General features: G+C 38.5%; 6 protein-coding genes and 1 non-coding gene across 7 annotated transcripts; 4 read left to right on the forward strand and 3 right to left on the reverse strand.

The window, feature by feature from the left end:
- The first annotated feature begins 1,777 nt into the window (after positions 1-1,777).
- Positions 1,778-1,850, forward strand: KLMA_R204. The gene has a single exon. It is a non-coding gene; the product is annotated as a tRNA-Pro (tRNA).
- A 970-nt stretch (positions 1,851-2,820) lies between these two features.
- On the forward strand, positions 2,821-4,260 carry CIT2 (citrate (Si)-synthase CIT2; the record flags this gene model as incomplete). Its single annotated transcript, XM_022822644.1, has 1 exon — positions 2,821-4,260. The coding sequence occupies one exon, from the start codon at positions 2,821-2,823 to the stop codon at positions 4,258-4,260; it is 1,440 nt and encodes a 479-aa protein (XP_022674444.1).
- A 762-nt stretch (positions 4,261-5,022) lies between these two features.
- Positions 5,023-5,766, forward strand: YCP4 (flavodoxin-like fold family protein; the record flags this gene model as incomplete). Its single annotated transcript, XM_022822645.1, has 1 exon — positions 5,023-5,766. One exon carries the CDS (start codon positions 5,023-5,025, stop codon positions 5,764-5,766), a length of 744 nt encoding a protein of 247 aa, XP_022674445.1.
- A 305-nt stretch (positions 5,767-6,071) lies between these two features.
- KLMA_20107 (jmjC superfamily family) lies at positions 6,072-7,814 on the reverse strand (the record flags this gene model as incomplete). Its single annotated transcript, XM_022822646.1, has 1 exon — positions 6,072-7,814. The coding sequence occupies one exon, from the start codon at positions 7,812-7,814 to the stop codon at positions 6,072-6,074; it is 1,743 nt and encodes a 580-aa protein (XP_022674446.1).
- A 421-nt stretch (positions 7,815-8,235) lies between these two features.
- On the reverse strand, positions 8,236-8,793 carry MRPL32 (mitochondrial 54S ribosomal protein bL32m; the record flags this gene model as incomplete). Its single annotated transcript, XM_022822647.1, has 1 exon — positions 8,236-8,793. One exon carries the CDS (start codon positions 8,791-8,793, stop codon positions 8,236-8,238), a length of 558 nt encoding a protein of 185 aa, XP_022674447.1.
- Positions 8,794-9,356: 563 nt separating this feature from the next.
- CDC10 (septin CDC10) lies at positions 9,357-10,373 on the forward strand (the record flags this gene model as incomplete). Its single annotated transcript, XM_022822649.1, has 1 exon — positions 9,357-10,373. The coding sequence occupies one exon, from the start codon at positions 9,357-9,359 to the stop codon at positions 10,371-10,373; it is 1,017 nt and encodes a 338-aa protein (XP_022674448.1).
- A 1,520-nt stretch (positions 10,374-11,893) lies between these two features.
- Positions 11,894-14,224, reverse strand: DNM1 (dynamin-related GTPase DNM1; the record flags this gene model as incomplete). Its single annotated transcript, XM_022822650.1, has 1 exon — positions 11,894-14,224. One exon carries the CDS (start codon positions 14,222-14,224, stop codon positions 11,894-11,896), a length of 2,331 nt encoding a protein of 776 aa, XP_022674449.1.
- Positions 14,225-14,635: the final 411 nt, after the last annotated feature.

A 14,635-nucleotide genomic window follows, 5' to 3' on the forward strand; every position in this document is an offset into this window, starting at 1 on the left:
AACTCATTTTTCTCGAAGATGGGCGTTAAAATTTCATCATTTCGTGATTTTATACTATCACCATTTTCGCTAACATGTAGGTTATTTTTGTATAAAGATTTTAATGGAATTATAACCATTTTGACTGACGGGACAACCATAGCTGCCATTTCTATTGTGATTTTTTCATTAAATTTAATTTTTAAGATACCTTCTCCTGTAACAGGTATTTCTTTGAGTCCTCGTACAAGCAATGCAGTTTTGGGCCCCTCTACATAACTGTACAGCAAATGTTTGTTAGGAACCAACGCTACAGTTGTTCCTGAACTCAGCATGATATCTTTTTCTTTCTTGGGAAGAAAGTTTTCAGGATTTAAGTGGCATAACAAGACGCTCACCCCTTCGGCTGGATCGTCATTGGTCTTACTTTTCTTCTTGATTTCCTCAGATTTATTGTAGTTCTTACCTGATTTCTTTGCCCTATTTGTGCCATTGGAATTTCTGTTCCAATTGCTTCTAGTATTTGTTGGGTTTTTCTTACTGCGTTCATAAGGTTTTCTTTCTTTATCTTCTCTGCGATTATCAGTACGCTTGGATGTCGTAGACTCTTCAGCTTCATAACGTAGCAATTTCAATGCTAAAGTTAGCTCCATATCCTTATTTCTGATAAATTCTTCCTTTATCCTTTTGAACTTAGTTGCGAGTCTTTCTACTATCATTTGTTGTATAGTGTGCGATATTATATTATCGACTTCTTTACATCTAAAGGTTTTGTTGTTTATTCTTGTTATCTGTTCCCATAGTTCCTTAGGACCTTTTGACATCATATGATCTTCTACTAGGTTGATAGCTTCCTCCCATAATTCTATATCTTTGTTTCTTCGGTTATATTCCACCATAAGTTGAAATACTGCCATACCATGTGAGCTATTTGGTTCATAAGGGTTTACTTTTACCCATTTTGGACAGCACTCTTGTTGAACACATTGTTTCCACATACGTACGATAGATAAGTGTAACCTTTTGTTATTCATTATGACAGAGGACCAATTATTCTCCTTGTTGGGAACGTAACTCTCTAGTCCTGCTATTTTCATTTGTCCAATTAAGCACTTGACCCAATCATCGAATTCATCTTCTGTATTCACTTGTGGTAGATAAACAATCTTCCTATTTTTCGAATTCGGGAAGGCTTTGAAACTGATGTAATCACTGTCGCCAGAAATTGTAACCCATAGGTCAGGACCCGATGGCGTGTTATAATGATATCTGTATTCTCTATCGAACTCTTCATAGGTTAATCCCCCGAAGATATCTCTTTCAAGTTCTGGGTCTGAGTAAGGATTAATTGTTTTTTCCTCTTCAATAATCGGTTCAGGTGCATCATTATAACTTCTGATAATGATTCTTCTCATATCATTACTCTCTTGTGGATACTCAGCGGCGCTACCATGTTGGTGAGACTGGTGCTGTTTCCAGTCACTTGTTATTGCAAGATCTCCGGTATCTGATGAAGCCATAGTGTTCGTTAGCTATATATGTAGCGGTGTATGTTGATTCACCTGGCGATCGGGCATGACTTTGTCGACTGCATTTGCTCTGATCTAATGTCTCCTAGTATATAATAATTCAGATTTGATAAAGGGTGTTTTACCTTGAAACACCCCTTATCTCTTATCTGGACACTTAGCCGCCTATAACATTGGCTATTACCCCGACGAAAGTTCAAGATCCGTTTCATGGCCACCCCCTATATCTTGAGCGTACGCGCTCATTCTTACAAAAATTTCTCACAACTGGCTTTGTGGTCTAGAGGTATGATTTCCGCTTAGGGTGCGGGAGGTCCCGGGTTCGATTCCCGGCAAAGCCCCAAACGATCCACGCTCGATCCCGAGCATGGATCATCTTTTTTTTGTTTATTCTTGTTCCTTCCTTCCTTCCCTTCCCATTGTTTACCTGTCTCGACCCACTGCGGAGATTAAAACGCGCGCATGGGGAACATGATCATGCGCACGGGTCACGCTTTTTTTTTTTTTTACTTACTTACTTACTTCTTCTTCTGCCTGCCTGGTGGCCCTTTCCCATGCCCGCATCCGTTTCCTAGGCATCCGTGCGTCCGTACAAAACGATGCATGACCCCTCCCCGATTTTCAAAATCAAAAACAAAAACAAAAACAAAAAGACAGGAAAAAAAAAAAAAAAACTAAGCATTACCCATCTATCTGCTGCTGCTGCTGCTGCTTCTGCTGCCTCTTCTGCTACCGTCCCTGCTCTGGCCTAATCTCCAGTCCCGCCCCTCCACCTCCTCCTACGAGCCCCACTGGGCAAATCCTCGCGCTCGGACAAATAAGGAGCCATAAGGAGCCGACAAGGCGCCGACATCTCTTTTCGTACTCCGAGAACGCCCTGCAGACACTACTAACTGATCATTCATTCATTCAAATTCAAATTCAAATCCATACACACTGTTGTACTATTGCACTGTGGTTTTGTTTCCAGTTGGTGTTGTTTTGTTTTATTTCGCTCTATTCCTCGCTCTGGAATACACTGTGCATACATAGCAGTATACATAGTGTACATAGTATATGCAGTTTAGTTAGTTATTGGCGACACATATCGCTCAAAATTGCATTGGATAGAGAATTGTGTGGCATTGTGGTTTGGAGTGGGTAATTGGTATAAATATCGGACTGCCACTTGTAATTGGAATTGGTTAGTATTTACAAAGGTACTGTTTGTATTTGTAGTTGAGTGGTTGTGTGTGGTTTTGCTTATAGTTTGATACTCAGGCCAGTCAAGAGAAGACATAATATAAGAGTATAATTGAAGATGTCGACTACCATGCTATCTACTAGAAACGCTCTAGCACGCGGATTGTTGCGTGGATCCAACAACGGCTTGCAAAGCAAGAAGTTGTTGTTGCAGCTTGTTGCTGCACGTTGTTACAGCAATGGGGAAAAGACTTTGAAGCAAAGGTTTGCTGAGATTTTCCCAGAAAAGGCTGAGGAAATCAAGAAGTTGAAGAAGGAACACGGTAAGACCGTGATTGGTGAAGTGTTGTTGGAACAAGCATACGGTGGTATGCGTGGTATCAAGGGTCTTGTTTGGGAAGGTTCTGTTTTGGACCCAGAAGAAGGTATCAGATTCAGAGGCCGTACCATTCCAGACATCCAAAAGGAGTTGCCAAAGGCAGCTGATGGTGATGAGCCATTGCCAGAAGCTATCTTTTGGTTGTTGTTGACCGGTGAAGTGCCAACTGAGAGCCAAGTGAAGGCATTGTCCGCTGATTTGGCTTCCAGATCTGAGTTGCCTCAACACGTTGAGCAATTGTTGGACAGCTTGCCAAAGAACTTGCATCCAATGGCGCAATTTTCCATTGCTGTTACTGCTTTGGAGTCTGAGTCCAAGTTTGCCAAGGCTTACGCTCAAGGTGTTTCCAAGAAGGACTACTGGAACTACACTTTCGAGGACTCTCTCGATCTATTGGGTAAGTTGCCAGTGATTGCTTCCAAGATCTACCGTAACGTGTTCAAGGACGGTAAGGTGGCTGCCATCGACGGCAACGCCGACTACGGTAAGAACTTGGCCCACCTATTGGGTTTCCAAAACAAGGAATTCGTGGACTTGATGAGATTGTACTTGACGATCCACTCCGACCACGAAGGTGGTAACGTGTCTGCACACACCACTCACTTGGTTGGTTCAGCATTGTCGTCTCCATACTTGTCGTTGGCCGCTGGTTTGAACGGGTTGGCTGGTCCATTACACGGTCGTGCAAACCAAGAAGTGTTGGAATGGTTGTTCAAGTTGAGAGAGGAAGTCAAGGGTGACTACTCCAAGGAAACCATCGAAAAGTACTTGTGGGACACTTTGAACTCCGGTAGAGTCGTTCCAGGTTACGGTCACGCCGTCCTAAGAAAGACCGACCCTCGTTACACCGCCCAACGTGAGTTTGCCCTAAAGCACTTCCCAGACTACGAGTTGTTCAAGTTGGTCTCCACCATCTACGAAGTTGCTCCAAAGGTCTTGACCAAGCACGGTAAGACCAAGAACCCATGGCCAAATGTCGACTCCCACTCCGGTGTCCTATTACAATACTACGGTCTAACCGAAGCCTCCTTCTACACCGTCTTGTTCGGTGTCTCAAGAGCCTTTGGTGTCTTGCCTCAATTGATCATCGACAGAGCCGTTGGTCAACCAATCGAAAGACCAAAGTCCTTCTCCACCGAAAAGTACATCGAGCTAGTCAACTCCATCAAGAGCAAGGGCGGTGTCCAATAGATATTATGACCCCCTTTTCCCTTCTCATCCTCCTTTCCCTATCTCCTGCATTAATTTCGTCTTTTCGTCTTTTTCGTGTGTTGTATAGACAACACACAACACAACACACAATGTACACACGTACACACACCACACAACTCTATATTAATGAGATTATGATTTCATATTATTTAAATTCTAAATTCTAAAACTAAACTCTATTCTATTTTACTTTTACAATTCTGTTACTACTACCACTATTCCACACTGTATACACATACATACATTATCTCAGGCCTGAGAGGCCTCAGGCTTGCCCCAAGCTTGCCCCATTCATTCATTGCTAAGCAATACCTAACCTTAAGAAACCCCACAGCGCCGGGTAACCTCCATTTCCCGTTTGTAATTCGAACTTTTCTGTGTGTGTGGTTTTTTTTTTTTATTTTTTTCTCGAGTTTTTTTTTTTTTTATTTTCCATTTTTTTTCTTCCCCTTTCCTAATGTGTGCAGTTTGTAATAATATCGTAATAGTGTGACTATCGATACAGGCTTGGCTCAGGCTACTTTCATCACTTAGTACTTAATTACTTAATTGAGCTGGTGTTTTGTTCCATTCGAGTTCCCCTTTCACATATATATTGCATATAATGGAGTGTAGGAAAACTTAAAACTTAAATAAAGGCAGCAAGCAACATAGCTAGCATAGTATTGTCACTAGGCAAGTAAATAAGTGGTGTTTGTGTGTCCCTTAAAGGTCTATATATATAGTTAACAGGAAAAGACAATGGTGAAGGTTGCTATTATTACATACTCGATGTATGGACACATCAATTCCTTGGCTGAAAAGGTCAAGGAAGGTGTGGAAAAGGCTGGTGGTAAGGCTACAATTTTCAGAGTTGAAGAGACTTTGCCAGCTGAAATTTTGGAGTCGCTTTCAGCTCCTCCAAAGGCTGATTATCCAATTGCAACTCTGCAAACTTTGGAGGAATATGATGCTTTCTTGTTTGGTATTCCAACAAGACTTGGTACGATTCCTTCGCAATGGAGTGCTTTCTGGGATTCTACCGGTGGTCTATGGCAAAAGGGTGCATTGTACGGTAAGCCAGCCGGTATTTTTGTTAGTACTGGTTCATGCGGTGGTGGACAAGAAACTACTGTGAAGAACTCATTGTCGTACTTGGTGCACCACGGTATGGTTTTCGTGCCATTGGGTTACAAGAATGCGTTTGCTGAGTTGTCTAATGTGGAGGAAATCCACGGTGGTTCTGCTTGGGGTGCCGGTGTGATTGCTTCTTCTGATGGTTCTAGAGCAGCTTCTGATTTGGAATTGAAGGTTGCTGAGGTGCAAGGGTCTACTTTCTACGAGACTGCCAAGAAGCTTGTCAAGAAGTCGTCCAAGCCAGCTGCCGCCGATGGTGCTGCTGCTACTGAAAAGCCAGCCGCTGGTGCTTCCAAGCCAGCTGCTAGAAAGACCGAGAAGCCAGCTGCCAAGGAATCCAAGAAGGACTCTTGTTGTACTATTATGTGAGGAGGGAAAGTGAATGAATCAAATAATAAAAAAGGCCCTCCCCCCTCCACAGACACTTAACTAAGCTTCCCGAACTTTTCTCCCCTTAACAATTAACTGACTAACTAATAATTGAGCTGAAATGAAATGAAATTGAATTGTATTGAAAATTGTTTCTAATATAAAAGTAGTAGGAAAATGGCAAAATGGGTCCTTAACTTCTTTTTGGAAAACTATTATTTTTTAATAGTATATATAATATATCACTCTATATAATACATTGTATCCCCGTCCCCTTCCTCTGTCTCTGGCTCCGGGTATCCTCCTCATTCGAAGGAAAAGCCAAATGAGAAGGACTCCGATGCTTGTTTCGTCAATTGGTTCCATGCTTCGGACTCGCGCACGTTCGCAGCGGCATTGGCGCGTTTTTCTTGTAAAACAGCTTGTTCTAGAGCAGCCATCTTGTTCGAAAACTGCTCCAGCTTGTCCGCGTACTTTGAACTCGATATGAGTTCCACGAAAAATTCATAGATTGGCGGATGCAGCTCTTTTGTATCAAGAACACCGCAATCTTCGTTGTCGAGCTTGTAGTCCGCGCTGTTTTCAACAAAGCTTCTTAGTTTCTCAATTCTGTCGCTGTTCTGGCGATCTTCTTGCAAATACGTCCTCACAGATTGGAGGAAATCCTTGAGATGGAACCCTGATATCTGCGTGGGCTTGTTCTTGAAGAAGTTCATCACTTTAGGCACAATGGGCTCCGGAACAAAATTCTCAGTCAATGCTACCGAGTCTGTTAAATTGATGACAGAGTGCCACCATCCAGATGGAACATAGATACATTCCCCAGGGAAAGTCACACAGATTTGGCATCTCCCCTCTTGTGCTAGTCTGACAGCATCGTTATAGTAACCAGAAATTATCCACTCTGCAATCCCCACAGGAGACGTGACTTCTTCTTCCTCTTTATCCGTCATGACACCTGGTGGATTCTCACCTGGCGGTAGCATTACCCAAAGCTTCATGCCACACAACCCGGTATTCCAAGCGGATGTGTGGTTAGGATCTTTATGGAAGGTGGATCCGCTTCTTGCTGGACCAGCGATAAGCCATCTATGGTCCGGTCTGCATTTGACTCCATTTTCTTGGAACAACTTAAAGTAGTCATCCTGGTAGATGGCAGGAGGTTTGTATTCTTTACTAATGACTTTGATTGCAGAACTGTTACAATCAAATAAGTACAATGGTGACTCGTCTCTGTTTGCCTTGAAATAGCGAGCATAAAGAGAAAGGTCCCATTTTACCGCCTCTTGACGGAATAGCTCATGAGGGAACCTCTTTAACAAGTCATCCAAAGTCCATCTGGGCCATCTCGGTGTGCCATCATCATTCTTGGCATTTTGATTCTGCAAAATGAAAGGTTTTTGAATGTACTCTTGGTGGAATGTAGATATGCTGAAATCATCCTCTTGAAATCTTGGAACCCCAAACTCTGGGTTTAAAGTTGTCCCCAAATCATAAGAGGACTTCTCAAACTCGATAACTTTTTTGAAGAGCTCCTGATAGTCTATTTTGGAACATTGGTAAGGCCTGTAAAGTGTGTCAGAGAATATCAAGTTATTGCACTGTATTAGCGCTTCTTCATCTAACTTGAGCAATGTTTTCCTCCAGGAACCTTTCCATTCAGAACAACCGAATGGTGAGATGCGCTCTTGATCAGGGTTCTCGAGCTCGTTCTCGAGCCTTAAGTATTCTTTAGTGTATATTTTTCTCCATAATTCTTCATCATAAGTGTAGGCGTACAGGATTCTCGAGCATGATCCAAGGCTTTGTAAATCTTTTGGATCATCGATGTACGAAATCAGCTCAATCAAAAGGTCTTCAGGTAGCACAGATAAATTCCCTAATAGTTTCTTGCTTGTATTTTTGATGTCTTTTTGACTTGCAGATTCAATCAACGCATTACCGCTGGGTTTCACACCTAATGGGTGAGTAGGTGCACTGGTAAATGGCGGTATTCTATAATTTGGAATCTTTCTTGGTCTCTTGACCTGCTGATGACTGGTAGTCATGTTTAAAGGAAGAGAGAAATGTGATGCTCAATCAAGTATATTGGTAGACACCAGGAATTTTCAAGAGAAAGTTTGATACCCTTGAGTAGTACTACTCAACCACCAAGCTTTTAATTTAAGCATCTCGTCTCATCTCATCTCATCTCATCTCATCGAATTAGACGTACTCTTTAATGTTAGTTTTTTTTTTTTAATATGGCGCGACATTTAAAAGAAAAGAAAAAGGCAGGTACTATGTATTCAGTACAGTATTCATTCCCGAGTCTTACCCAACCCAGGATTGAAGAAAGGGCGAGTAGCATTGTACGGTGAAAATCTGTTGCAGTAGATTCTATTCTAATATTCATATATAATGTTAATATATGTGTAATATATACAAGTGGGTGGAACCGTGACGTAAACGAATTGAATACGGCATCATTCATTCCTTCTCAGACTTTTCCACTGGAAGAGGCTTCATACGTTTTAGCAAATAGCTGTCCTTTTCCTTGAGCTTCTTAGTGTATGCAGTTTCCTTTCTTCCTGGATACAATATACGTTTGTCCAGTTCTGATAATTCTTGTTCTTGGATGGGTTCAGCTGGCTTGTTGTTGGTATGAGCTTTCCAAATTTGACGAATTTGCCCCACACAGTGCATACACAAGGTATGGGCCTTCTTATAATGTCCACAAGATGGACACTTGTTCAAATGATGCATCATTTTCAATTGCTTGCTACCTGGCGCATACAACTTTTGTCTCTTCTTTTGATGTGATACCTTCTTCTTAGGCACTGCTAGCAAAATACCATTATTAGAGAAATAGTCTACATCGCTGCCATTATTTTGACGTCTTTCCAGTAGTTCCATAATCTTGCGCTGTAATGCAGCACCCATGCTTGGAGCGGAAGTCCCGTTTGAAGTGGACCAACGAGGAAGTATCGAGGTTGCTGATTCCAATAATACTCGGCCAAAAGACCCTGTTACAGCGCCAATAGACATCTCTAAACTCAATTACTGTATATGAGACAAATCTTCCCGTCCTTTAACTATTATTGTTAGGTACCAGAATCTAAGACAAAGCCCCTCTAACTACCTCTTTACTGCTGTATCCAATAATACTTTGATTCTTTTTTGCATTGGCTCTTGACATTGGAAAACGCTATTGCTTCATTTTTTTTTCAGATGTCCAAAAGTTTTTCAACATTACCCTGACTTAGTGATCTTCTTAGTTCTTGTCCGAAATGGTAAAAAAATCACAAAAACTAAAATTGGAAGGACAAGAATCCGATCTGTAACTTTTGTATGTTAAATATCAGTTTTGGTTGTTGTATAAAGGCTTTAATTGTTATTAGAGGCATAATTGTTTGAGTACTTTTAGTTTTCTTTTGGCTGCTTCATTGTGAAATTTCATAGATTGAGTTTGTGTGTTTATAATTCACGAATCAAAGGCTGGTGCTAAGCGTATTGTTTGTTACACGAGAAACAGAACAAAACACGTAAAATTAGCGATCAATTAGGATTAATCTTAAACACAAAAAAAGGTCGGTTTAAAATTGAAAATAATGGCTACTACTACTGAGAATAGCACTACGTCCAACATTGCAGCTGATGGCTATGATCTGATCAACCCATCTACTTATGTCGGTTTTGACTCCATTACGTCTCAGATCGAACATCGTTTGTTAAAGAGAGGTTTCCAGTTCAACATCATGGTTGTTGGTCATTCGGGGCTAGGTAAGAGTACTTTGATCAATACTTTATTTGCTTCGCACTTGATTGATTCATCTACTGGTAAAGATATTACCCAAGAGCCTATCAGTAAGACCACTGAAATTAAAGTTTCGTCTCATTCGTTATTAGAGGATCGCGTTCGTTTGAACGTGAATGTAATCGATACTCCAGGTTTCGGTGACCAAATAAATAACGATAAGGTGTGGGAGCCTATCATCAAGTACATTAAGGAACAGCACTCTCAATATTTGCGTAAGGAGTTGACTGCTCAACGTGAAAGACATATTGTGGACACCAGAGTTCATGCTGTTTTGTACTTTATTCAACCTAACAGCAAAGGTCTAACGGAACTTGACATTGCTGCTTTGAAGAGATTAACAGAAATTGCTAACGTTATCCCGGTGATTGCAAAGGCTGACACTTTAACCTTGGACGAGAGAACAAGCTTCAGAAACATCCTACAAGAGGAATTTAAGAAATACAACTTCAGAATCTATCCATACGACTTAGAAGACTTGACTGAAGAAGAAGTCCAGCTGAATAAGAGCATAAGATCTATTATTCCATTTGCTGTTGTCGGTTCTGAAAAGGAAATTACCGTCAACGGTGAACTGGTAAGGGGCAGAAAAACCCGTTGGGGTGCCATCAACGTTGAAGACATTAAACAATGTGAATTTGTGTATCTAAGAGAATTCTTGATCAGAACACATTTACAGGATTTGATTGAAACTACAGCATTGATCCACTACGAAAGTTTCAGATCTAAACAATTGATTGCTTTGAAGGAGAACGCAAATGCTAGAACTTCCGCTCATATGTCTCAAACATCCACTACTATGCTGCGTTAAAAAGTAACAGAAAAGGAAAAAAAAAAAAACCTTCTTTTACTTGAGTGAATAAAGATAATATCTACCATCATTGCTCTACTTGCTTAGACTCAAACCTCTTTTTTACATAATTTTTTTTTCATCTTCCAACTTCCCTTCAACTTAAATCCTGTTATAACGCGGTTTATAAAATTCAATAGTTTAGTTATAATACTACATTTGTATAACCAAAAGTTTATGATCTCCAAAACAGTACTTTCTAACATTGACCATTTTGTATCATTTTGTTACAGAAAAGTGCTTTCCAATCATATTTAATTAAAACTAGTGGATCACATTATAAAGTTCATCCAAAGTGAAAAAACATTCTAAATTTAGTAGACAGCAACTGTTTTAAAAGGGTGTTCATATTTTTATATAACGGAGATAGTTAAGCCTCCTGTATGCAATTAGCAAATATTTTCACTGTAGAGACCTGGGACAGAAGGGTATTATACATTTGTCTTAGGATACAATAAAGATAACATGAAAGTGCTATTTCTTACATATAACTGACAAAGAAACAAAAAATTGAAGAGTCTATCGGCAACTTCGCAATAACAATTTAATCTCTGGATTTTTTGGATTAATTTTCCTGTTGCTTACATTGATTGTCTTACTATTTCATCCTCTCTATATTGCTTCTTATAAATATATTTGATATATATATATATATATTTAACGTCTACATTCCTTTAATCGAGCGTTCTTGAAAAGTTATGCTTTGATGACAGAAATGGTAAGAATGATTTTCGAAGAGAAAAATATGGAGATCCTTAATAACTCTTATAAACTGATATAATTTTGTTTATTTAGTAGAACTTTCACAGGCGCTATATTGGTTTAATTTGTCCTATTTTATTATGATTTTAATTACTTTATTATTTAATTAGAGAGGCCATTGGGTAATTTAAATTAATTAAATTAATTAAAATTACTAGGTAATCCCTCTGGCACCAACTAATTTTAAATGTTAACATATAATTTTATTTAGCACGTGATATATTTTAAGTAAAATATTGCCATTTATTTTATTTCAATAATATTTTTAAACTATTTAATTAAATTTGTTATATATAAAAAAATATTAAAATACTTTAATAATTATTTTGTTTTTTAAATATTTTAAAAATTAATACTTGAACTTAAAATAAAAATATTCCAAACAAAATTGCTTCCGAAAATAAAATATATTTTCAAGCATAATCTAATTTTATATTTTTTTAAATTTTCGTACTATATATATTATTTTAATATGAAATAGCTCTTATTTCGTTTTTTTCTTTGATATTATGTGAGCACCAAACCAAAATTCAAATGTAACTGCATACTATGTTTTAACTATAAAGAGAAGGGAATGAAAACAACGATACTTAAGCCTTACTTTCATCCGTATATTTCATAAAAATTGGTATTGGGTATCTTTTATTCTTTTATATAAAAACTTTATTTCTATTTACAGCGAGATCAACTAGTATGGAAATACAAAACTCAGTTGAAAATTAAAGAATATCACCAATAATGCTAGATGCCTTTTGATACGTTTCCAAGAGTTTAACACATTTTTCACGATCTTGAGCTAATGTTTGGTCTTCCATCAATAATTCATCGAACAGTTGTTCCTTGTAAAGTTTAGTAACTAGCCTGTTTTGAACCGACTCTTTGGAATAGTTAACCAATAAGCACATGACGGCCTTAGGAACTTGATCTTCAATCATTTCCCTAACAATAGAGAAATAAGAGACAATCAACCTTCTAATTAATTCACATTCCAATTCTTCACGTTCAGTAAATCCGACATCTGAATCAGTATTGGCTTCTTCATTTCCTGCATCATTGCCTTTGAAGTCTTGAATTTGGAGACCCTCCAATCCAAATGAATCCTTATTATTATAGTCCTGTTTTGTAGTCGATTTAGATGAGTTGTTTTTTTGATCTTTACCGAAGAAATAATTCAAAAACGAGTCTTTTGAATGTTTCATATCGACATCTTCATCGGAATCATTTTCACTGGTAGCAGTAGAATCAGAGTCAACTTTCAAATCTTGATCGTTATCATCCGCAACATCTGGATTTCTAGCAGCCTGTTGCGCCTTCTGTTGAGATTCTAACAGCATTTGGTTCTCTGCCTCTCTCTGCTTCTGTCTTTTATCTGCCAATTTTCTATTCTTCCTTGCTTCAACTATTTCAGCCATTGCTTCCGTTGCGCTAGGGAAGTTTGGATGGTTGGTGTTAATGTATGCCTTATGAATATCAATTAAACTTTCAACGTACGAGCGGGTAGGGCCTAAACGTTCTCTTAGCAACTCACTTACCACTTCAATCAATTTACTTTGTAGCTTTGGGTACCTTGCTAATTCTGGTGATCCACAATTATGACAGATCTTCATCAATTCTTCATAAACCAATTCCACACAACGTTGGGAAGGATCCAATAACAGTTTGATTTGAGGTTTAACTAGCAAGTCAAATGCTAATTCTGGAACAAACAATGATGGTCTAGGACCAGTAGAATTTCTGATTGCCGTTCTAATGTCGTTCATGGACAAGTTAGAAGTTGGATTAATAAAGTTCAAAGACTTTCCAAAGAGAGTGTTATAAATATAGTATATTCTAGCACCACCACAAAGCTCTTTGGTGCTTATCTCTGATGAAGTACCGTCAATTGAGGAAATAAATTTCGTTGCAAATTTGTTCATTAGTTGCAAGACAAGACCAGCTCTGTTTTCTTGAGTGATTATTTTGTTATCCCCATACCTAGCTAGCTCTTGTTCAGTTTGCCCCACTAGAGTATTTAACCTAGCTTTAATATCTGGAAGTTTTTCTCTAATGTGGTTCATAAGCACTTGGTTTAGCAGTTTAGCCAAGTATCTGGTACCACATCTAGTAGAAATTGTTCTGTAAACTGGATGCTTGGCAAAGAACTCCTCCTCCGAATTTAATGCTTCTTCGACACTCTTGTTTTGCTGAATATCCTGCTGAGACCTATTCACAACACCTACAAATCCTAGTTTCAAAGGATAAAGTTTACCAGATAGAATGTCTAACGCATTTGTTCCCTGATCCATCAAATCCAATTTAGTAATAACACCAATAGTCCTTTTACCATGAGGATCAATCTCCCTTGCTAGTTTCAAAGATTCAGAGTTAACAAGGTCCACATTAGCTGGAGAAATAGCTAATATGATACAGTTGGGTTTCGCAACGTATTCTAAGATCAGATTCTCAATCTGTTTTTCAATATCTGGAGGTTGTTCACCTATTGGAACTTTAGTAATTCCCGGCAAATCGACTAACGTTAAATTCAAAACATGAGGAGAATAAATCTTCAAGTTAATAGGAATTCTGCTAATGCCCTTCTCTTTACCTGCAATTCTGGCGGTCTCGTTTTCAATTTCCCTTCTAATCTCTGAGAAGTCATAGAAGCGACGACCTGGAATATGTAAGAATTCTCCCCACTCGTTCTTAACTTCTGGTTTGTAATTAGTATTCTTTCTCAAGTGATCTTCCAATGTTAATTCCCTTTCTTCATGAGATTCTGATCCACCATTAACCCCATCTAGAGATGTTGACGACGAGTTATTATGGTTATGAACCAATGGAGAGTCCGGATCGATATTGTTTAGTTGAAGAACCAATGGCCTTCTGGTAACGATACCGGTACCACGTGGCAAAAAGTCCCTACCAACTAGCGTCTCCAATATAGACGACTTACCAGATGACTGGGAACCTATCACCGCTAGGACAGGTAGGTCTAAGTTATCAATTCCGGCATCGTACATAACATCCTGAAGTTTATTAACAACAGGTATTAAATCTTCAAGACTCGACATTTCGGTGCTCCTGAACTTCTTTGAAAGCTTATGCAACGGAAAACTAAAAGTGAGATCCTTTAGTTTTACTGTCAATCACAGTATCTCCCTTCTAAGATTTGCCTTGTTTTGAACTAAACTCAAAGTGCAATATTAACAGTCAAATCAAATCATTTATAGTTTTTATTTATTTCTATAGTACTTTGTTTACTAAAATTTCTATTTCCATTGGATTTTAACGGCGAATCTCCATGTTTTTCAAACTGCTTTTTGAACATTATTTTATTTTTCATATTTTATTTCCTCATGTTTTAATTTAATTTTTTTTTTTTCGAGTTTTCAAATGATTTTTTGATTTTTTTTCTACATTGTCTTTGCTTCTAACATGATATAGTTAGTGTCTATATGTTTATATAAGATCCTGTAGTTGAT

This window comes from Kluyveromyces marxianus, chromosome 2, assembly GCF_001417885.1.
Source record: "Kluyveromyces marxianus DMKU3-1042 DNA, complete genome, chromosome 2".
Lineage (NCBI taxonomy): Eukaryota > Fungi > Ascomycota > Saccharomycetes > Saccharomycetales > Saccharomycetaceae > Kluyveromyces > Kluyveromyces marxianus.